The 24,415-nt window shown below is 47.7% G+C and overlaps 1 protein-coding gene across 1 annotated transcript in view; it reads right to left on the bottom strand.

Moving 5' to 3' along the window:
* Positions 1-22,764, bottom strand: part of LOC138302100 (guanylate cyclase activator 2B-like) — a 181,442-nt gene extending 158,678 nt beyond the window's left edge. Inside the window, exon 1 of the mRNA XM_069242483.1 lies at positions 22,506-22,764. Coding sequence (XP_069098584.1) covers positions 22,506-22,580 — 75 coding nt within the window. The 5' untranslated portion in view covers positions 22,581-22,764. The remainder of the gene's footprint in view (positions 1-22,505) is intronic.
* Positions 22,765-24,415: the final 1,651 nt, after the last annotated feature.

Here is a 24,415-nt window from a genome sequence, read left to right as displayed (position 1 = left end):
TTTGGGATGTCCATGTGGGGCATAGTACAGGTTATACAGATGGTGACGCTACCTAGATTCACCTATGTCCTCGGCATGATACCCTTGCTGGCCCCACTATCCCTACTTTCGTCTGCAGATAAAGGCATCCACTCTTTTGTCTGTAGCTCGACTCGTTCCCACCTCTCCAGGACCAAACTCTTCGCGCATTGCCTGTGTAGTGGTCTGGGCCTCCCCTTAGGTTGAACACTGCGCTCTTCCCCTCCATCGCTACCAAACTGGCCTATATACTCCCCGTGACTCCGGACACACTGCAGTGCACTGTTACGGAACATACACTGTTGTCCTCTCATCAAGGCCTATCCCTCCTATGTCCCATCCCATTCAAATAATCCAATTCTACAGACTGTGATTAAATCCTGGAGACGTGCCCATTGACGCCTTGGAGTGGATTCCCTCCATCTTGAACAGACACCCCTGTGGGGTAACGCCAGCATGCGTATAGAAGGGAAGGTTTTCTACTGAGCACAATGGACCTCAGCAAGCATTGTCAGTCTGAGCCACGTTATTGAGTTGGGTGCCCTCAAATCCTTCCTACAGCCATGCGAGGAGTTTGACCTTCCACCACAGCAGTTGTGGAGATATCTTAATTTGTGGTATTGCCCCACCAACATAGGGGAGCAGGTCCCTGGACCTTACAGTCCTCGCTGGTAGTAGACTATCTCAGGATGTAGGGCCACTTCCATGGGTTGATATCTGGTTTCTATGGCCTTCTAACCCAACACTTTTTCTCTTCTCCTCTCCTAAAACAGCCTCCATGCCAAATGGCAGGCTAGGCTACAGACGGGTACGAGGCAGAGGATCGGGCTGAACTCTTAGAGGCACACGACCTTGGGGCGAGGGAGGCACGATTTGAATTCTGCCTTTCCAAGACACTACATGATTGGTACTGAGAACCAGCGAAACTGTATGCAGCAGGCCTTCTGCCCCATGCCAACTTCTGGCATTGTCCTGCACCCGGGTGTAATGTATTACACATCCTTTGTGACTGTCCCTCAATGCAGCCCTTCTGAGACACGATGGGAGTCACACTCCTGGACTCCCTGCCAATCAGGTTTCTCTCCCCATACTATGATTTTCTTGCATGACCCATGGGGAAGCCACAGACCCCTCATGGCCCCAGTGCCACCTCTTACATACATTGTAATCCAGCACAACCATACTACTTTAGTAAATCAATATTACCATTCATTATTGTGAGAAAAAGGGTTGACTGGGGTGTGAGCCCTGGCCAAGCAGTATCTCTAATCCTTGTTAGGGTAAGACACAAGCCACCCTTAAATTAACCTGTGCTCAACCCTCTGGTAGCTTGGCACAGAGCAGTCAGGCTTAATATAGAGGCAACTTGTAAAGTATTTGTGCAACACTCCAACATTAATAAAGTGAAAACACCACATAAAAAAGGATCCGACACACAGCTTATCAAAATAAAACTGCCTTTAGTAAATAAAACAAGTCCAAAATATCAAAAGTCAAATTGGTAGATAAACAAATAGCACCAAAATGCACAACGAGCCAACTGTAGATATCTAGTTGCGCCAGACCAGGATAAAGTCACAACTTCTGGTTGACCACGATGGACCACGGGCCAGCTACAAGGAAAAAGTTAGACGGCTGAACCACGTACCTTAAATCTTGGCTTGTGGAGCATTACGAGGATCCAGGTCGAAGACGTGTTGTGTAGATGAAGCGATGCATCAGTTTTTAAATACGGTGAGACTGCGACGAGAGAGCCTCTGTTGTCATCGACATGGCTGGTGATGTGAGATCCGACATTGAGGATGCAGCATGCAGTCAGGACAGTGAGTCAATTTGGAGGAGCTGTAAGGCTGCAATGTGGAATCCGGCCTTGTTGTCGAAGCTGCCATCGACGAGGGATGTGAGTCACACATAGGTGGTTCAGAAAAGCCTTACATGAGATGCAAGTCTTTGTGATGGGTCCAATCCAACCAGCAGTGGTGATGCGTCGTTTCTGCTTGAGATTCCTCCGTGCAGCAGAGGTGAGTCGTCACTTCTGCTGGATCAACAGGCTGGCAGAACAACTTAGGCCCTATTCCAAGGGTCTAGTACTGAGGTGGCACCACTTGGCAGGATAGTCTCACAGATGGCAGGGTCCAGGTGCAGGTACAAGGTTGGTGGAAGCCTGTTGTGTCCCTGAGGCTTCAGATCAAAGGCCAGACAACTAGCCCTTGGAGTCCTTCTGGGTGGGTTCAGGAGGTGCAGATCCAGTCCTTCTCACCCAGGAAAGAGGGCAGCAGGCAGCAGGTCAACACAGCAGGGCAGCATTTCCCTCAGAGCAGCAGTACAGCAGAGTGGCAGTCCTTTCATCAGCATGGCAGTCCTTCTACCTGACAGAATATCCACACGGCCAGAAGTGCACTGAAGAGTTGGTGTCTAAAATTGAGTATTTATACCCAGTTGAGCCTTTTAAGTGGAGGGGAGCTTCTAGAGGCATGCATTTTTAAGTGCAGAGGTGCTCGGCCCTCTAGCTCTGGTTCCAGACTAACTATACGGGGTATGCAGCCATTTGTGTGGAGACAGGACACAGCCTATACGTTGGCCTGGGCCCAACTCCTCCCTCCCATCCTTCCAGTGATGGTCCATCTAGTCAGACCTAGGCAATCCTTTGTGAGTGGCTATCTAGGAAGAATACACAAAGTTCAACTGTCACCCACACCCAGTCATGTGGCTGAGAGACAGGTTGCAGGTCTAAATGGCTAAAGCAAGAAAATGCCAACTTTCTAAATATAGCATATTCAAAATTGTAATTCAAAATCTGACTTCACTGTACATTAAGATTTTAAATTCCAATTCCAGAGACATCAAACATGAACTGGTACATGTTCCCAGATGGAAGTTACACTTATACAAGTTAATAAAGTAACTCCAATGTTATCCTATGGGGGGTTAGACCTTGCAGTAGTGAAAAACGACTTTGGGTGTTTTTCACTACCATGACATGTAAAATGTAAAAGCACATGTCCAACTTTTTTAAATACATTGCACTTTGGGCTGACTAGGGCCTACCCTAGGGGTGACATATATATTAAAAATGAAGATTTAGGCCTTTTGTCAGGTTAAAATGGCAGTTTAGAACTACTCACAAACAGGCTGCAATGGCAGGCCTGAGCCATGTTTAAAGTGCTACTCAAGTGGGTGGCACAATCAGTGTCGCACCAACTAGTAGCATTTAATTTACAGGCTCTTTACCACTTTACCAGACTTACAAGTAAATTCAATATGCCAACTGGGTATAAGCCAATTAAACATGCTTTAGGAGAGAGTACAAGCACATTAGCACTGGTTAACAGTGGTAAAGTGCGCAGAGTCCTAAGCCCCCAAAAACGAAATCAGCAAAAATCGGAGACCTGAGAGCTGTTGGCGCGTCTGGTAAATAAACTTACAAGGGGACGCGATTAGGCAGATGAAACTTTTGACTGCGCTTAAGATGTTCCCACCATATGTCCAGTACATGCAGATCAATGATCAATAATCAATGATACAATCAATAACATTAGTAATCAATAGGAGTCAGTAATTGTCACACACCATGACCTTGCGGTCATGAATAACCACACCTTTATGTAAAAGTTAGAATTTTTATTTCCCTACATTAACATTGCTAACATCACGTAAGATAATCTTAAAATCAAATGATAAACATACAGAAACAACACTGGCTGACAGAAACGATGAAAGAATCGCAATCTAATCAAAGATAGAGCTACTACACATTCTAAAGTTACAGTACAGATTAATAGCAAAAATAACTGCACAAACGATGTCACATACATTTAGATTCAGCAAAGAAAAGACATCAGATGCTGCTCCATGTATTGATTTTCATTAGTGAGGATCCTAACTAACACCAGATTAGAATAGCATGTTTGGGCTTCATGCAAAACAACTTAGTCAACACAAATTTGGAAAAACATCTAACTATGGCTCTATCAAAAGAGTGCGGTTGTTACCTAGAAAGAAAATCAAATAGACATAGAAAACAATCTCATAGTCAATATACCTATCCTCTGTTTGGATCAGCAAGCTGTGACCGTCTTCGTCATCAGGACATCAGTCTGGTCAACAAGGCATTATGATTCAGCATCAGAGTTCAGGAGAGGCAAAGTCTTTTTAAGCATTAAAGTTAAGCACGTCTCTTCTCAAGACGAAAAAATGTAATGCCTCACGGCAAGATAGAATTTGGGCAAATGTGTTGTCTTCTCCCAGTGCAGTTCGGCTAAATTAGATTTCCCAAAACTATTTCCCAAGTCCCTATTGGTCAAGGGATCGTATGTTCATACTTTGTCCAATAAAACAAAAACTTCAAATGTACATTTCTACTAGAACACGGTTCACATGTCGATGATTGGCTCCTTCCGTGCTGTTCTCATTCATCCTGCTCGTCTAGTAACAATATTGTTGCAGTTTGTAATCCAGTTAGTGGCTTCATTGTACTCTCCTGGGAAAGTCAGTCCTACACACATTACATTTACAATGTTACATTAGCAAAAACAGCATCTTCTAGCTAGCAGTTCTCATGAGAAAGGCTTTTAGCTACAAGCACATTAGGTTAGCACAGTGGAAAATCACAATTTAATTCACTAAGCAGACATTTTATTGTACACCTAAAAAAAGCAGCTTGACATGAGGCCGTGCAACTAGGCCAAGACCTCCGCTAAGTTAAGGCCTGCAATTTATAATGCTAATACATAATACTCAACCCTTAATATGACATATTACTACATCAAACAAACATAAGCTCATCATTTCATATTAAACAGCAATTAAAAAGTACACTTCGTAAACATTGGTAGCCACTCACGTGGTCACACTTTCAAATGCGTGCATTATTTTCCTCTAGATTATATCAATTTCTATGCAAATCCAACACTTAAAATACATTAATATAAATTAATAATTTCATTAAAACTTGGCGTTGCCAGATGTCACTGTTATTATGGCCTAAAAGTAAAATCATGCATTTATTTATTGTTGCTTGTCTGAATTGAATATGTTTGAAAATAAGCATTGTCATTCATTTAAGGGCACCTCAAACTTGACTTCCAAGGTTACAAACTGAAAGAAAGTGGTACTGTCAAGGTATTTTCAGGCCTTTCAGTCTAAAAGCATATTCCAATATTTCCCATAGCTTCTGATGGGGTGAAAGTATTGTCTGGTGACTGCTATTAGTGTTACTTAATACCTTGGCGAAGAGTTGTGTTACTTTTGAATTTTTTATAGCTTCACGGAGGTAGGTAGACTGACCTAAGGGCTTCACTTTGAAACTAGCATTGACAAAGCCAATAGGTCTGACATTGGAAGGCAGCCTTTGGTATTTGTCAATGCTTATTTTGTATGTGCATAATTTTTGCAAACCTTCTTACTGGGGAAGCTTCTGGGCTCTCAGCGACGTAAAAATATAACACTGATTACAGGCAAAATGTTTTTGGTCTCAAAAAGCAAACGTTGACATGGTAGTTCCTAGCTTTTAAGGAAACACTTTGTGTGGATTTACCCTTGTACAAGGACAGAATGCTGTCACTCACATCGAAGGTAGCCAATGACTGAGGACGGCTGAACCATACCACGCTGTATGCTGTAGTTGGTGGTCATAAAATGGGATTGACCAGTAGCAAATTAATGCATAGTGCTGTTTGAAGCCATTATAAAATAAGTAAAACATATAACTTTAGTAAAATCGAAATGGCTAACACCAGGTCTAATTAAAAAGAGTGCATCAATTTGTATTTGTCTCAGTTTGCAGGCTTCTTACCGATGTAGTCTGCCAGTCTGGGGGCACCACCTGGTTTCTTACTTGTTCTGGAATGACTAAGGCAAGGGCGACCCTTTGCAGTAGCAACAGTGCTGCTGAAAATACAATGCCTAGAAGGCAGGAGTCCCAGAGGAAAACCCCAAAATTAGGAAAAAACCTCAGATTACAGAAACTCCTGAAAAGAGGCAAAAGAAAAGCTGACAAGAATAAATAATCAGGAACAACAAAACTGCTGGCAAAAAAAAACACAGGATGGGTCCAAAAACACGGAAGCAGGAGCGAGCAGCGCCACCAGGACGGAAGTGTTTGCAACACAAGGAAAAGAAGACCTTCTGTGCTTATATTCTGACAAATAGGAAGTGACATGCAGGAAGAACTAAAGGTACAATCTTGGATTGGGAAAGCCACATACAGGTGAATGGAAAAATTGCCATTGTAGAAAAGGTAGTGCATTGCATGCAGGGAAGGAAACACAGACACCTGGGAAGAAGAAAATATGGCCACAAGAAGAAAAAGGAAAAACAAGAAAAGAAAAAGAGAAAAAGAGAAAAAAGAAGTCCAGCAAGCAGGTAAGAAAAACTATAGGGACCAAAAGCAAATGTGGCGTGACCCATAGCCCAAGAGAGGACTCCCGAGCCACGCTGCGGTCGAGAAAACAAGTTGCGGCCCAAAAAGCACCCAACAACTGGACCAGCTGCCCAAAAAGCGGACCGCCAATCTGACCACGGCACACGAGGGGGACGCCGTGGATCCCTGTGGCATCACAGTAGGTCTCCCTTCTGAAGCTCCAGGTTTGCCCGGAAAATGTTGAAAAAAGTTGCGGACCAAGAGGGGAGCATGGACAGAGGAAGCATCCGCCAAAGAAAAGTAACTAATGGGATATCCTTTCCAGTGAACCAAAAACTGGAGGCATTCCGAAAAATGCAGGAATCACAAATCTCCTGTGCCTCATACTCAGAATGGCCATCAACCAAAAGAGAAGGAGGACAACGGGCATGTCTGTGATATGGATCAGGAACAAAAGGCTTGAGTTGTGAAACATGAAAAACTGGATAAACTTTCCAGGTCCGTGGTAAACGAAGTCGAACAGAGACTGGATTCAACACGTGCAGTATTCTAAAGGGTCCATAGTAACGGGGCTTGAACTTATTCTGGGACACACAAAAGGGAAGAAACTTAGAAGAAAGCCATACTTTATTCCTAGGCTGGTAAAATGGAGCAGGAGTACGCCAGGTATCAGCTACTTTTTTCATACAATGCTTTTTAGCTAACAGATTGGTACATATCAAGTCCTGTATATGGTGAAGACTTCGAGCAACTGACGTAACTGCTGGAACAGTGGAGTGTTCATGAGTGACATTAGGAAAAGCTGTAGGATGGAAACTCTAAGTACAAAAAAAATGGAGAGGAACCTGTTGCACTGTGGATCGTATTACTATAAGAAAACTCAGCCAACGGAAGATTTGAGAACCAATTGCTTTGAATGACATTACAAAAACAGCATAAATATTGTTGCAACCCATGATTTAGGTGTGCCGTTTGACCATTAGTCTGAGGATGGAAACCAGAAGAGAGCAACATCTATGGTTAAAAAGTTACAAAAAGCTCTCCAAAAATGGGACACATATTGGGGTTCTTGATCAGAAATGATTACTTGTGGAAGGCCACATAGGCAAAATATATCCTGGATGAGGATTTGGCTCATTTCCTTAGTGGTGGGTAATTTCTTCAAGGCTGTAAAATGAGCCATTTTGGTAAACGGGTCAATGGTTATCATTATGACATGTTGTCCTGCAGAAGATGGCAGAGAACATATAAAATCTGTGGACAGCGTATGCCACGGAACGGATGGAACAGGCAAGGGAATCAATAAACCTGCTGGCTTGGTTCGGAGTAACTTGGTTTGAGCATATATTTGGCAAGAATTTGCATATGTTTCAATTTCAGTCTTTAAAGTTGACCACCAGAAGGAGCGGAGGACCAGTTCCTGCATGTTCTTGATACCATGGTGTCCAGCAATAGGAGAGTCATGATGCATTTGCAAGGCTTCTGTATGAACTTTCTTAGTAGGCAGAAACAAGGTGTTTTGATGATAATAGTATTCCTGTTTCTTTTGTAAGTGAGGACATAAAGCGTTCCAGTCTTCAAGAAGTAGAGTCTGATTTTCTTATTTCACGCGGTCAGGAAATGATTGTACAACTCCAATGATTCAACATGGTTCTATGATATGTGGGGAAGAAGTAATCGTGCTTCCGGATAACGGCGGAATAAAGCACCTGCCACAAGGTTTTGGGACCCAGGTATGTATATGACTACAAAATCATACTGACTGAAAAAGAAAGCCCATCTAGCTTGACAACGGTTTTAACATTGAAAAATGCGGAGGCATTGTAGATTACTATGATCAGTTCAGACTTCAAATGTCTCCTTAGTACCCATCAGGAAATGCCTCCATTCTTTGCACGCGGCTTTTAAAGTGAGCAATTCCCTTTCCAACACAGAATAGTTACATTTACCATCTGTCAATATGTGAGATATACAAAAGAAAGGATGCTCTAAGCCTTCGTCGTCTTGTCTTTGTAGTAACACGGCTCCAATTGCTCTGTCCGATGCATCAGTGGTCACTATGGATTTTTTAGTAGTGTCAGGATAACGTAATATCGGGGCTTGAGTAAAGGCACGTTTAAGAGTCTGAAAGGCCCTTTTTGCATCTTCAGTCCAAACGAAACCCTTCTTTCGGTTTTCTTTTTTGATGGTCTGGGTTATAAGGCCTTGTTGTTGGGCAAAGTCCTCTGTGAATTGTCGATAAAAGTTGGATGGCCCTAGAAAACACTGAGGCCCTCATTACAACCCTGGCGGTCGGTGTCAAATCGGCGGTAAGACCGCCAACAGGCCGGCGGAAAAAAAATTGAATCATGACCATGGCGGAAACCGCCAACATAGACAGCCACTTTAACACTCCGACCGCCACAGCGGTAGACACAAACAGCTTGGCGGTCACCGCCAACAGACAGGCGGAAGACAATGTCCCGCCCACACTATTATGAGAGGCCAATCCGCCACCTTTTCCGGGGTGGAACCAACGTGAACAAAAACACGGTGGAAACAGGACTTGGAAGGGAAAACGCTCACCTCTCCACACCCCACAAGGAACCATGACGCCATGGAGCCAGAACTCCAAATACTCCCTGCGATGGTATTCCTGCTCCTCTATCAGGAGCAACAAAGACGGCGGCGACGACCACGGTGAGTACTGCACATACAGGGGAGGGGGTTGGAAAAGAGAGTGACACACACACACAACACACAACACCCCCACCCCCACCCTCACCCACTACAACATACACACAAATACATGCTGCAACATTACATTTACACCACTCCAACCCCCCTTCAAGAACGCAAGGACAAAAGGAAATGAGTTGAACGATTGTAATCATGAAAAAACCGGTAGTCAAAACCCGAAATACAATATATACAATTATGTACACCAACTACACAAGTCTGGATAGTGCACAGATTATTGTCTGTGGGCCACTGGGCCCAAAATGCATGGGTGAAGCCCACACTCGATACCAGACTTCAAATGGAGAGAACACTGCAGGGGCATCATATCGAAAAGAAACAGGCACCTCAGGGGGAAGGGAAGGGGGGGTACCTCAGCAGGATGAGTGCACAACACCACTGCTCCATGAGGGGGCTCCATGCCCATTGATGTATCCTGGGGAGTACAAAGCCACAGTCTCTCAAGTCTCTCAAGTGGGTGGTTTGACCACTGCTTTATCCTGGGGAGTGCAAAGCAACAGTCTCTCAAGTCTCTCCAGTGGCTGGTTTACCCACTGCTGTATCCTGGGGAGTGCAAAGCTTCAGTCTCTCAAGTCTTTTCAGTGGGTGGTTTGCCCACTGCTGTATCTTGGGGAGTGCAAAGCCACAGTCTCTCAAGTCTCTCCAGTGGCTGGTTTCCCCACTGCTTTATCCTGGGGAGTGCAAAGCCACAGTCTCTCGAGTCTCTCCAGTGGCTGATTTGCCCACTGCTGTATCCTGGGGAGTGCAAAGCCACAGTCACTCAAGTCTTTTAACTGGGTGGTTTGCCCACTGTTGTATCCTGGGGAGTGCAAATCCACAGTGTCAAGTCTCTCCAGTGGGTGGTTTGCCCACTGCTTTATCCTGGGGAGTGCAAAGCCACAGTCTCTCAAGTCTCTCCAGTGGGTGGTTTGCCCACTGCTGTATCCTGGGGAGTGCAAAGCCACAGTCTCTCAAGTCTCTCCAGTGGGTGGTTTGCCCACTGCTGTATCCTGGGGAGTGCAAAGCCACAGTCTCTCAGGTTGATGCCTTTCTCCACTGGTTCTGGAGGGGGCTTTGTGCCCAGAGTGCTTCATCCTGCCAAGGACTGAGGTAGTGGATGCGAATCTCCACTGGTTCTGGAGGGGGCTTTGTGCCCAGAGTGCTTCATCCTGCCAAGGACAGAGGTAGTGGATGTGATACTCCACTGGTTCTGGAGGGGGCTTTGTGCCCAGAGTGCTTCATCCTGCCAAGGACTGAGGTAGTGGATGCTTTTCTCAACTGAAGGTGGTGCATCATGGAAGCTGCCCAGGCTCCTGGAACTGACCACCAGGCTCGGTCGACTGACCACTGGGGATGGCAGCCATGCCTGCGGTGGTGCCACTGGCTCAGGATCTCGCAGGGCCGCTGAAGGTGCTTGCGGCGGTGTCAGTAGCGGCGGTGCTGGCGGCAGGCTCTGTGGCATCGCTGCTGGCGGCGGACTTTGTGGCAGCGGTGCTGGTGGCGGCCTCTGTGGTATCGGTGCTGGTGGCGGACTCTGTGGCAGCGGTGCTTGCGGCGGACTCTGTGGCATTGGTGCTGGCAGCGGACTCTGTGGTATAGGTGCTGGCGGCGGACTCTGAGGCAGCGGTGCTTGCAGCGGACTCTGTGGCATCAGTGCTGGCGGTGGACTCTGTGGCAGCAGTGCTGGTGGCGGACTCTGTGGCAGCGGTTCTGGTGGAGGTACTGGTGGCAGGCTCAGTGACTGCGGGGCATTTGGCGTGCAGGTGGTGGTGCAGGTGGCGGTCTTCTCCACCGTACCGGTCGACGTGGACAGAAGGTGTGACACTGGTCCCATAGTCGGTGCCACCATGTCCTCTGCTGACCAGCCCTTGATTTTCTGGCCCTTCCCCAACTTGGATGGTGGCGCAGCTGTCTTGCTACCATCCCCTTTTGTTTTCCCTGAGTCCTTGGTGGCAGGTGTCTTCGCCTTCTCCCTACGGGGTGTGAGCAACTTTTTAACTTTCGCAGGTGGCGGAATGTCCTTGCCCTCGCTGCGTGGCACACTGGCTGCCCTGATGCTTGGCGCACTACAAAAGCATGCTGTTTCTGGGACCACTGTGCCCGGTGATGTGGTGGCTGAAGTGCTGGGTTGGGACCTGGAATGCCTGGCCCTAGGGGACGGACGGGGGGGAGGTGTAAGGAAGAGGTCAATGTTAGACAGGAAAAGTTTTTTAGACACACTGGGACGGGTAGATAGATGGGGTTTGGGAGTGGAGGAAGAGGTAGTGGTTGTAGAAGGTGTATGAATGCTGTATTTGGGTGAAGGTGCATGGGCTGGAGGCTGTTGTGAGGTGGATAGCTGTTGGGTGGGTGTGTGCCTGTGTTTGTGTACTTTGGGAGGTGGGCTCACAGACACACTGGTAAAGGACACAGGGGATGTGTAAATGGTAGTGGGGGTGGTGAATGCACATGAGCGGTGTGTGCTGATGGGCGTGCTGGTGATGGAGGTAGTGGCTGAGGATGCAGTGCATGCAGGTGTGAGTGGAGACGAGACTGGGAGGGAGGAGGACGACGTGGAGGAGGGGGACACAGTGGAGGCAGTGGATGTTGGTATGTCTGCATGGGAATGATGCTTGTGTGAGTGCCTGTGGGATGTGTGGTGCTTATGTTTGCCTGAGCCACCCTTGTGTGATGAGGTTTGTGCATGCTGGTCTGATGGTGTGCGTGGCATAGGCTGAGGTACAGGGGATTGGGTCTGGGTGGAGGAAGTTGGAGGGGGGAGGCTGGACACTGGGACAATGGCTGCCATCAGTGCTGAGGCCAGAGCCTGAAATGCTCTCTTTTGGGCTGCATGGCCAGAATGAATGCCCTCCAGGTATGCATTTGTTTGTTGCAAATGCCTCTCAACACCGTGGATGGCATTCAGAATGGTAGATCGCCCAACAGTGAGGGATCTCAGGAGGTCAACAGCCTCCTCACTGAGGGCAGCAGGGCTGACTGGGGCAGGGCCTGAGGTGCCTGGGGCGAAGGAGATGCCCACCCTCCTGGGTGAGCGGCCAGGGGAGACACGCTGAGGAGCTGCTGGGAAGGTGGTGCTGGGGGGGTGGCGGCTGTACCTGTTGAGGCGGGGACACAGAGGGGCCGCCACCGCAAGGGATCTCCCATCAGAGTCACTGTCGCTTAAGTCACCTCCTGTCCCCGCCGTGGAGCTCCCCTCGCCCTCCGTCACACTGGTGGCTTCAGACTCCGTTGTCTCGCCCTCCAGGGACAAGTGGGATGCAGCTCCCTCCTGCTCTGGTACACTGCTCCTCCGCCTGATGATGCTATTGCACACAAGAACAGGGAGACCACAAAAAGGTTGGGGGAAAGACAGAAGAAAGACATGTTTAGTGCATGCAATACCACTACCGTTGGTGGACACTACAAAAACAGCAGCCCTCTGCAATACGCCATGCACTTAGAGTTCCTAGAGTAATCACAGGGCCATGGGGTACAAGGCCTATGCCCGATTGCTGCACACATGGAAGTCACAGGAGCCTGACTAGGTGTAGATGGCTCTTACCACTGGTAGGGTTGGGGTGCCACATAGCCTGCCTCACAAAGGGTCCTTGCCTACAAAGCTCGCCCTGGCCTAGGGTAACCCACTGCCCACCTCCCCCACCCAGAAACCTCGTAATACATGCAGATTCAGATGGATGTGACGGTACTCACCCCCTTGTGGCAGATGTGATGCCCTCAAGCACCCATTCAACTCCAGATAAGCCACCGCCAGGATCCGGAACATCAGGGGGGTCATGCTGTGAAGGGGCACCCCTCCCATGTTGGACGGCCATCCCCAGCTGGGCCTCAGCCTTCTTCTTGCTCCAGCGGCGAAGGTCCTCCCATCTTTTACGGCAGTGGGTGCTCCATCTGTGGTGGACCCCCAGGGTCCGGACGTCCTTGGCGATGACACGCCAAATATCCTTCTTCTGGTGGGCGCTGACCTAGAGGAATAGTACAGGGGAAAAGGAAAAACTGTAAACCGTCCGGACCATCACAGTCATTGGCCCACGTCCCACCCTTGCCCTGACGCACATACACTCACCGTCCGCACATGCAGGCCTCAGTCCCCTCCCCCCATGTATTTTCCATCCTCACCACTCCATGCAGCATGCTCACACTGTACTCACCTGTTTGTCTGGAAGACCGTAGAGAAGCGTGTATTGGGGGAGGACCCCATCCACTAACTTCTGCAACTCCTCCGAAGTGAAGGCAGGGGCCCTTTCCCCAGACACATGAGCCATTGTCGCTTCCAGACTGAGGTCACAGCAGCACTTGCAGTGTAGGTCCTCTCCTGTCAAAGGTCGAGTATCAAGTGAGTGAACAGACATAAAATGACGGTCAAATCCGCGGCGGTGTGTACCGTCACCACTGGCGTACATCGTCATTGGCTCCTGGGGCCCATAGGGTCCAATGTTTACCAATGCAGGACTGCGCTGCGGTCTTCGACCGCCTACTGCGACGGTGCAGACCGCCAGCGCAGTTACCTCATATCCCCTTGTCCCACCTTACAGGTCAGGCAGCCGCCATTTCAGGCGGCCACATGGCATTAATATTAACTGTGGAACACCTATCTGGGCCTTGCATACACACAGTAACAGGCACATTGCGGATTTACAAATGTTTGCTACTGACATTTAATTATAACTCAGTGTTGGCTGACTATCTCCTTGCTGTTCTCCTCCATAGGGTACGTCTGCTGGGGCAGGTGGTGAGATGGTGGCATCCTCCGGTTTACAGACCACTGGTGGACCTGTCGACAATGGAAGAGAGACACGTAAAAGTCACCTACAGACTTGATTGTGCAACAATCCAGGAACTATGTACCCAGTTGGAGCCAGACCTGATGTCAGCAATCCGCCATCCCACAGGAATACCCCCTCTAGTGCAGCTCCTGCCAGTACTCCATTTCTTGGCAAGTGGGTCTTTTCAAACAACAGTGGCCATTGCATCAGGGATTTCCCAGCCTATGTTCTCAAACGTGTTGTCCAGAGTGTTGTCTGCCCTGCTGAAACACATGCGCAGCTACATCGTTTTCCCTCCGGTGGAGGATTTGCCAACAGTGAAAGGTGACTTCTATACCCTGGGACATATCCCCAACATCAAAGGTGCCATTGTTCCGACACATGTGGCCTTGGTACTCCCCTGCAGGAGTGAACACGTGTACAGAATCCGGAAGAGCTATCATTCAATGAATGTGTAGATGGTGTGTTTGGCTGACCAGTACATCTCCCATGTGAATGACACGTTTCCTGGCTCAGTTCATGACGCTTACATTCTGAGGAATAAAAGCATCCCTTGTGTGATGGGGCAACTCCAGAGGCACTGTGTGTGGCTAATAGTGAGGACAAGGACCCTATACCCTGTGAATAGTTGTCTGGGTCTGGGGTTGTCCCTAAGGGTTAGTGTGTGTCTAACAGTTGTCCCTCGACATTTGCAGGTGACTCTGGTTACCCCAACCTGTCATGGCTACTGACCCCAGTGAGGAATCCCAGGACAAGGGCAGAGGAACGCTACAATGAGGCCCATGGGCGAACTATGAGAGTGATCGAAAGGACCTTCGGCCTCCTGAAAGCCAGGTTCCGGTGCCTCCATATGACAGGTGGTTCTCTCTACTACTCACCAAAGAAGGTGTGCCAGATCATCGTGGCCTGCTGTATGCTGCACAACCTAGCATGGCGACGACAGGTGCCTTTTCTGCAGGAGAATGGTCCAGAAGGAGGTCTTGTGGCAGCTGTGGAGCCTGTGGACAGTGAAGAAGAGAAGGCAGAAGACGAGGATATCGACAATAGAAACAACGTTATCCAGCAATACTTCCAGTGAGACACAGGTGAGAAGATGTCACTGCCTCACACCTCTCATACAATTGTTAGACCTATCATATGTCAGTCACGTTCACCCAGTGTATGGACCTTGTCTTGTCACTTTGCCTTTCCATTTCACAGATGTGGGTCCCACTGTGTGACCTCTGCTATATTACCTCATGGACTAGAGGTGTGTTACATTGGTATGTTGATAATACAATCAACATTGCTATATTCCATAGTTATTGCAAATACACATTTGGGAAAGCACAGACTGACTCCAGCTTGTTTTGTGATTCAAGGGTGTTTATTTTAGTGCAAAATAGTGGAGGGCTTTGTAAAATGGGCAGGGGTGATGGTGGAGGAATGTCCATGGCAGAGTCCAGTCTATTTGTTTCACAGGTGCATTGTCCAAAGGGGGGTAGGAAGTTGAGCTAGTGCATTTGATGGAATGACAGGGTGTTAAAGTGGGACAGAGGGTTGACATTCAGGGGGGTCTCTATTCCTGGCGGGGGTCTTGACATTGTTCTCTGTCTTTGTCCTGGATCTCAGGGACCGTTTGCGGGGTGGTTCTCCTTCTGCAGGGGGTGGGGTGCTGGTGTCGTGGTCCTGTGGCAGTGCCACCTGTCCACTAGCACTAGCGGAGGTGGTGGGCTGTTCATCATCCAGGCTAGTGTCAGGGGCCCCTTGTTGTGCCACAGTGTCCCACCTGGTGTTCACAAGGTCCTTCAGCACCCCTACAATGGTGACCAGGATGGTGTTGATGGACCTAAGTTCCTCCCTGATCCTCAAATACTGTTCCTCCTGCAGCCGCTGGGTCTCCTGAAACTTGGCCAGTACCGTTGCCATTGTCTCCTGGGAATGATGGTACGCTCCCATGATGTTGGAGAGGGCCTCGTGGAGAGTGGGTTCCCTGGGCCTGTCCTCCCCCTGTCGCACAGCAGTCCTCCCATTTCTCCTGTTATCCTGTCCCTCTGTCCCCTGAACCGTGTGCCCACTGCCACTGCCCCCAGCTCCCTGATTTTCTTGGGATGGTGGGTTTGCCTGGGCTCCCTGTAGTGGTGGAGACACTGCTGCTTGACGTGTCCTGGGAACAGAGGGATGGGCCCGCTGGGTGGGTGCTGTGCTGGTGTTTCCTGAGGGGGGCGGCTCTGTGGTGGCTTGTGCCAGTGTCAGGGGAACCGGCTGTCCCGAGGTCCCAGATGGGCCAGGCTGGTCATCTTGATCCAGTTGGACAGAGCTGCTGTCATCACTGTGGGCCTCTTCTGTGGGGGGAGTGGACATGTCTGGAACCTCCTGTCCGGTGATGTTGGGTAGGGGTCCTGCAGGGGTTTAAAGGCATGATTATTGCATCTGTGTGTGCCATTGTGTGCAATGGGTGGGTACCCTGTACTCCAGTGCTTGCATTCTTGTGTAGGACCTTGTGTGATAATTGGTTTGGGGATCTGTGTGGGTATCTGTAGTGGACATGCTTTGGTGATGAGTGTCCATGCTTTGGTGTTGCTTGCAGGGCTTGGTGTTGGGATGTGTGGGTTGTGATAGTGGGACATTTGTGAGGTGTTGGAGTGATGGGGGTGAGGGTGGGGTATGTGATAGCATGCAGGTAGGGTGGGGGATGTAATAGTTAAGAGTTGACTTTCCAGAGTCCATTCCTCCTGCTACTCCTGTGATGCCCTCAGGATGCAGTATAGCCGAGACCTGCTCCTCCCATGTTGTTAATTGTGGGGGAGGAGGTGGTGGTCCGCCGCCAGTCCTCTGAACTGCAATCTAGTGTCTTGAGACCACGGAACGCACCTTCCCCCGTATGTCGTTCCACCTCTTTCTGATGTCATCCCTAGTTCTTGAATGCTGTCCCACTGAGTTGACCCTGTCTATGATTCTGCGCCGTAGCTCCATCTTCCTAGCTATGGAGGTGTGCTGCACCTGTGATCCGAATAGCTTTGGCTCTACCCGGACGATTTCCTCCACCATGACCCTGAGCTCCTCCTCAGAGAACCTGGGGTGTCTTTGCGGTGCCATGATGTGGTGCGGGCGATGAGTGAGGTGGTGTGTGTTGTGATGTGTGTGGGGATGTGTTTGTGTGTGTTGTCTGAGGTGCATGGATGTTGTGTGAGTGATGGTGTTGTGTGCCTCTGGATGCTAGTATTGTTGATGGTGGTGTCTCTCTCTGGGCTTCATTCTCAATTTTTGTTGAAGGGGTTTGTGGGTGATGTGGGTGTGTGTTTTATATTGTACTGAGTGTGTGGGAGTGGTGTGTCTATGTGTATCAGGTGTGTGTATTTGGAATTGTCCAATGTGGTTGTGTTTCGTAAATGTGTGTGTATTTTGAGCACGGCGGTGTGTACCGGCAATGGAATACCACGGTTGAAAGACCGCCGCATGGATTCGTGGGTCGTAATAGTGTGGGCATATTCCTGTTGGCTTGACGGTGTCGGTTTTGTTATCGCCAGTTTATCACTGACCTTTTGTTGTGGCGGAGTTTGTGTGGGTGTCTGGATCTTGGCGGATTCCGGCCTGTGGGTCGTAATAGCTGTAGCGGAATTCCGCAGCCGCAGCAGACTGTTAGCGGTCCTCTGCTTGGCAGTAAGCGGAGAAGTGGTGGTCTTACCGCCAACAGGCTGGCGGTAGAAAAATTGGAATTATGACCATGGTGGTTACCGCCATGGTCATCCACCACTTCTCCGAAGCAACCGCCAGGGCGGAGACGACCGCTGGCTGGAGACTTGGGTCTCCAGCCCGGCGACCGTCACAAGACCGCTGGCGGTATCATGACCCGGCTGACTGCCATGGATTTCATGGGGTTGGGCACCGCCATGAAATCTATGGCGGTAAGCACTATCAGTTCCAGGGAATTCCTTCCCTGGCACTGATAGGGGTCTCCCCCACCCCCCATCCCCACCCCTAGTCCTTCCCCAAAACCCCCCACCCCCCTGCCACCCCAAAGGTGGCAGGAACCCCCTCCTCACCCCTACCCCCGACATCACTACACAGACACACACCCGACACGCATGCAGACACCACCAACACACATACCCGCACACACACTAACAAACATGCCAACAGACACACACACAGTCATACACGCACACCCACATTCAGACATACACACACACATCCATACAGACATACATACAGGCAGACATGCACACATTTCCAAACACACTACACCCCCTGCATACATACACGCACTCACACACACCCTCTTCATACTCACACGCACACCCCCATGCATGCACACAACACCCGCCCACCCCCTCCCCTAACGGACGATCAACTTACCTGGTCTGTTGATCCTCCGGGAGGGGACGTGATCCATGGGGGCTGCTCCGCCGCCAGCACCCCGTCAACAGAACACCGCCACGCCGAATCACGTGTTCTGTTGACGGGGCGGTGGAGGTGGAGCAACATCCACTTCCCCGCCGACCACCAGTATGGCTGCTGACGGCTCTCCGTCCGGAAAAGGACAGAGGGCTGTCAGCAGTCATAATTCGCCAAGCAGAAAACCGCCAGCACTGGTGGTCTTCAGGACGGCGGTCTTGTGAAAAGACCGCCAAGGTTGAAATGACCCCCATAGTACCTCGGTCTTGTTGAATTCAAATTTTTTAGGATTACAGTACAGATTGTTTTGTCGGAGTCTTTCTAAAACCTGAAGAACATGCTTAGTATGGTGTTCGGGGTAACGAGAATACATCAGAATGTCATCTAGATATATTACAGCACTTTGACTCAAAAGATAAGAGAACACCGAGTCCATAACTCTTTGGAGTATGGAAGGTGCGTTGGTGAGGCCAAAAGGCATAACGCGGCATTCAAAATGGCCTAAAGGAGTATGGAATGCTGTTTTCCATTCGTCACCTTCCTTAATTCGTAAAAGATGATAGGCACCCCACAGATCCAACTTGGCGAATATCTTGGCTCCTTGCACTGCTTCTAAGACACCCTTAATAAGGGGTAGGGGATACCTATCCTTGATGGTGATCTTATTCTACTCTCTAAAGTCGATACAGGGGAGTAGATCCTTAGTCTTCTTTGGCACAAAGAAAAGAGGAGCCCCGGCAGGTGACGAAGAGGGAGCAATCAATCCACTCTGCATGTTTTCATCTACGTATTCTTTAAGTACCTTCTTTACTTGTTCAGACAAGGAATACATTCTTCCAAATGGAACCACTTCCCCAGGTATCAAGAGAATGGTACAGTCATATTCCCGATGTGGAGGCAAAATGGGCTTCATAGATTTCTGGAACATGTAACAGTATTTTTGATAGCAGCTGGGCACTCCTTGGATCGTGTTGATGGTACCACTAGCTTCTTTGGGGGTTATGATGGGACCCTTAAGTCCGTTAACAGCAATGTTGTTGACAAAATTAAGATGAAAGCGATATAGTCCTTTTCTCCCAATTAATATATGGATTGTGTTGTGTTAGCCAAGGAATGCCCAAAATCACAGTATGATTAGGGGAAGAAATCGAGGCGAAAGTAATGTATTCCTGATGTCTCCTGAATTGCAAACAAAGGGTAGGACTGGTATCAACCACTGGTCCAAAGGTTAGAGGAGAGCCATCAACTGTTTGGAGATGTTCTGGTATCTCTTTAAGAACACAAGGTATTCCTTTTTCTTTAGCCCATTTCTCATCTAAAACAATTCCACTTGCTCCACAATCCAAAATGTGAAGACTTGTTCTTCTTGATTATTAGGTCACTGTAGGATTATGGACAATATAAAGAGAGCTATGGAATTTTTCTTTGAAGAGCAGATAGAAGGTATCTCAACACCTCCCGTCCCCTTCCTTCTCACAGGGGACGGGAGTTGGCATTTCCCGAAGATCTGGAAGGACGCATAAGACACATTTGAATCAAGTGACCCACATTGCCAAAATATAGACACCCCTTACGTCTTCAGCCGCTAGCTGTTTGAAACAGATTATATAATTCAGGACATCCTAATTGCCCTATTGTATATCGCATATAGCTTCTTCAGCCAGGGCCTCCAGTCCAGGTCGTTCAAACATCTGTTTAAAGGCCTTAATAAAGGTTGAATAGTTTGACAATAAAAACTTACCATCGGCTACCAAGGCAGTTGACCAAGCTAGGGCTGGGCCAGACAAGGTGCTGATCAGATAACTCACTTTGTTCTTATCTTCTGTAAACTGAGTGGGTCAAAATGCAAAATATGCCCTTAAGGAATCTAGGAATTCTTTTAACTTGTTCATATCTCCAGAATAACGTGCTGTTGAGGCAGAGACAGTAGTTATATCAATGGATAGAGAAACCAAGGCTTGTCTCAGTGCTGTATTCTCTGCACGCAGTTGTTGTAACTCTTGGGCTTGTTGTTGTACGGTATGAAGCATGGATTGTGCAGTTTCCACAACGTTTTCAGGAGGTTCCAGAGCAACGCTGAATCTTTGGGCGTTGCAATCTGTCACAGTTTGCATGCTTCTTACCGCTGTAGTCTGCCAGTCTATGGGCACAAACTGGTTTGTTGCTTGTTCTGGACTGACCAAGGTAAGGGCGACCCTTTCCAGTAACCACAGTGTTGCTGACAATAAAACACCTAGCAGGCTGTAACCTCCAGAAGGCGTCCCAGAGAAAAAAAACAAAATTGGGAAAAAACCTCAGATTACAGGAACTCCTGAAAAGAGGCAAAAGAAAAGCTGACAAGAATAAAGAATCAGGAACAACAAAACTGCAGGCAAAAAAAACAGGATAAGTCCAAAGGGAGCAGGAGCGAGGAGCACCACTAGGACGGAAGTGTTTGCAATGCAAGGAAAAGAAGACCTTCTGTACTTATATACTGACAAACAGGAAGTGACATGCAGGAAGAACTAAAGGTACCATCTTAGATTGGGAAAGCTACATACAGGTGAAGGGAAAAATTGCCATTGTAGAAAAGGTAGTGCAATGCATGCAGGGAAGGAAACACAGACACCTGGAAAGAAGAAAATATGGCCACAAGAAGAAAAAGAAAAAAGAAGGAAATAAAAAGAGAAAAAAGAAGTCCAGCAAGCAGGTAAGAAGAATTACAGGGACCGCAAGCAAACGTGGTGCAACCCAGAGCCCAAGAGAGGACTCCCCAGCCACGCCGCGGTCGAGAAAACAAGTCTCGGCCCAAAAAGAGGGCTGCGGCAAGACCAGCCGCCCAAAACGTGCACCGCCGATTTGACTGCAGCGTCGTAGTATTTAAACTTGAAACTCTACATTTGTTTTCTTTTATCCATCCTCTTCTTTTTGTATTTAATATAATACCCATCATTCACACATGAACATAGTCAAAAAGAAGTGGAAAAGATGCACCTAGCTTTTTAAGATCCACACAACTTTCTGTGCAAAAACAATGTACGAACAAGTGCAAAATATCCTTGACACATGAGGATACTCGCATGAGTATAAACACACTTCACCAATGATGAATCTCAACTATATCACCCCAATAATGAAGGAAATTAACAAGTACACTCCCCCCCCCCCCCCCCCCCGAAATTAACTGGTACTTCCTTCATGCCCGAACCATTTTCAAAACGAGCTTCATCACCTCAAAGTTCATCAAAGAAATGTACCTTATTGGGAAACTAACTACCTCTGGGGATTACTACACACCAGGAGCCTGGGCACCACCAGACTGGAGACCAAAAGACACAAGAAGGAAAAGCCTTCTCCATCAATGCACAGAGGAAGTTGAACAACATACTCATTAACATCAAAACCACGCCATCTCTTCTGAAATTCAAGAAGAAAACGTAGACCAATTTCTTCAAAGGAGCATCCTTTCACAACAACCTAGAGATTAGATTAGCAACACCTATGTATTCGAGTGTTTTCTACTCTAGACTCTTACCCGTGTTTAGCACTCTGTTGCGTTCCTGCTTGGTTCGGTCTATACCAGCATTAGTAAACTTGTACATATATATATACATTGGTTTTGAGACAAAAGCAGGGATGAATGGAAGACAGAAATGTACAGAACGCATGTATATTCCTAAGGTTATTAAAATGTGTAAAAAGGTTCGTAATTGCCTTCTGCAGAACTATATGACACAAAAATCACAAACCCTCAGTTCATTGAACATGAACGTGCCAACCAACTAGAGACTCGCCAGAATAGAATAACCCGTTCGTATTCTCTCAGGATGGTTCAGCTTCTGACTTGGAATGGGAACATTGGAGGCTCCTGCAAGTTCCTTCCTCCCCAACCCACACACCACCACCTTTCTGGGGGCTACCGCCCATTCCAAAGTCTAGGAATATCTGTAAGGTATGTAAAGGTCGGGGGTCTCTTCTGCAGGGGTGGCATCATTTTGAAATATGGCACTGATAGGAATTCCAAACTCTTGAGGTGAGACACGCTCTAACAGCCATAAGTGCTACGAAGTCATACTAAGGAAGCCTGCACACTGTACAAATAACAAAACAACATAACATAAATCAGTCCGAACGCAGTAACATAATGGTAAGTCAACTCATCATACAGCAAACGACAAAATCAAAGTCATGATTGACCATATAATTTCTAGAAATACAAGCTGGCCATTTTGAAGAGAGCACCCACAACACTTCTACCACCACAGATGTTGGGCGTCAGTAAAGCTTACCTTAATAAAGATGTCCTTCGAGCCATGTACTAAGGCAAGTAGCACCGTAAGTATGATGATGTTCACGGCCGACATCTTCTCGGAGGCTCCTTTTAAGGTATTCCCTTGTATTTCCTTGATGTTGCCCTCGTCGATGTTATTCTTCGTCACTGTGTTTTGATGTCGTCTCGTGCCTGGAATTGTCTTTGTATTAAGCACTCCTCTGGAAGGCACCTTTATGCTTTCACGAATGTCTAAAGCACCGGATATACCTAGGGTGTTCTTACTTGGTAATGTATTAGTCCATACATTGACACAGACAACATATAGCAATCTCCCAAACAAATGGCCCAAGAGCCACCCCTATCAGTGCAGTATCTGCTGGGCGGGAATACTGCTCTTTACGAGCCTTATCACTGCGGGCCCGGATGTACGGGCGAGTGGGTGTCTTCAACAGGATATCCATGGGCCACAATGATGAGATGATTGTTTTATGTGGATGATAACGGCCATAGCCCCAGAAATATACGGCGATTGAAGCAAACACTGGCAAAGCCAATAGGTCTGGATGGGATCCAGACTTTTGGCTTTGTCAATGCTGGTTTTCTTTAGTCATTTTTTTGCTAAACCTTACTTTTAAGGAAGCTACCAGGCCGTCATCAAATTAGGTAAAAACATTGTCTGAAAGCCAAATTATTTTTTGGGCCCAAGAAAGCATATATAATGCCATCGAATCCCCTAGCATTTAGGGCAATTTATTTGTGTAGGCACGTGCTCCTTGTAAAAAAAAAAGAATGAAGCCAGTCACAGTGCCCCAGTCAGTACGATGTAGTAGGCAAAATAAAAATTTGAATGACAACATAAAAACCAGAGGATGAAGAAGGATAACGGAAAGCCCCTTTACATAAATATTTTAGAAATGTAATTTTAGTAATATCAAAAGATCTAACCTAATGCCAAACCTAAAAAGCTGAATCAGTTTTCCCATAGGTTGTCAGTGAGTGACTGCAAACAGCTTAAAATGGTAAAAAATAAATGTGCATATATTAATTGAAACTGTTTAGAAAGCAAAGACCCATAAGAGGCAAGAGTTGATTTAGCCACAAGAGTACAACCTATGAAATAGATTAAAGACACGGTATTCCCTTCTTGCACTTGCCAATGATGGGGCAATTTTATATAAGCTTTATTGATATGAAGGGTAGTAGCCTCACCAAGGAAGAACATGTGCTTCTGAGGAGAGATGATTTCTATTGTTTTTTCCAACTTTATTGCCAAAATCTCTAAAACTTTTTTAGCGCTGCATTTGCGCCGCTTTTTGATGCAAAAACGGCGCAAACTTACAAAATACAATTGGGGCATATTTATACTCCGTTTGCGCCGATTTTGCGTCGTTTTTTTCGACGCAAATTAGATGCAAAACTAACTCCATATTAATACTTTGGCGTTAGACGCGTATAGCGCCAAAGTTCATGGAGTTAGCGTCATTTTTTTGCGTGAACACCTTCCTTGCGTTAATGATATGCAAGGTAGGCGTTACCGTCTTAAAAAATGACTCCGATGCATATGCGTCGTATTTATACTCCCGGGCAAAAATGACGCCCGGGAGTGGGCTGGTCTAAAAAACCCGCATTAGCGCCGGATTTTAGCGCCTGGGTCAGGGCAGGCGTTAAGGGACCTGTGGGCTAAGAATGAGCCCAGAGGTGCCCTCCCCTGCCCCCAGGGACACCCCCTGCCACACTTGCCCACCCCAGGAGGACACCCAAGGATGGAGGGACCCACCCCAGGGACATCAAGGTAAGTTCAGGTAAGTATTTTTTTTTAAAAAAAATTGTGGCATGGGGGGCCTGATTTGTGCCCCCCTACATGCCACTATGCCCAATGACCATGCCCAGGGGACAGAAGTCCCCTGGGCATGGCCATTGGGCAAG

Source organism: Pleurodeles waltl, chromosome 6 (genome assembly GCF_031143425.1).
Source record: "Pleurodeles waltl isolate 20211129_DDA chromosome 6, aPleWal1.hap1.20221129, whole genome shotgun sequence".
NCBI lineage: Eukaryota > Metazoa > Chordata > Amphibia > Caudata > Salamandridae > Pleurodeles > Pleurodeles waltl.
This window is presented reverse-complemented; position numbering and strand designations above follow the sequence as displayed.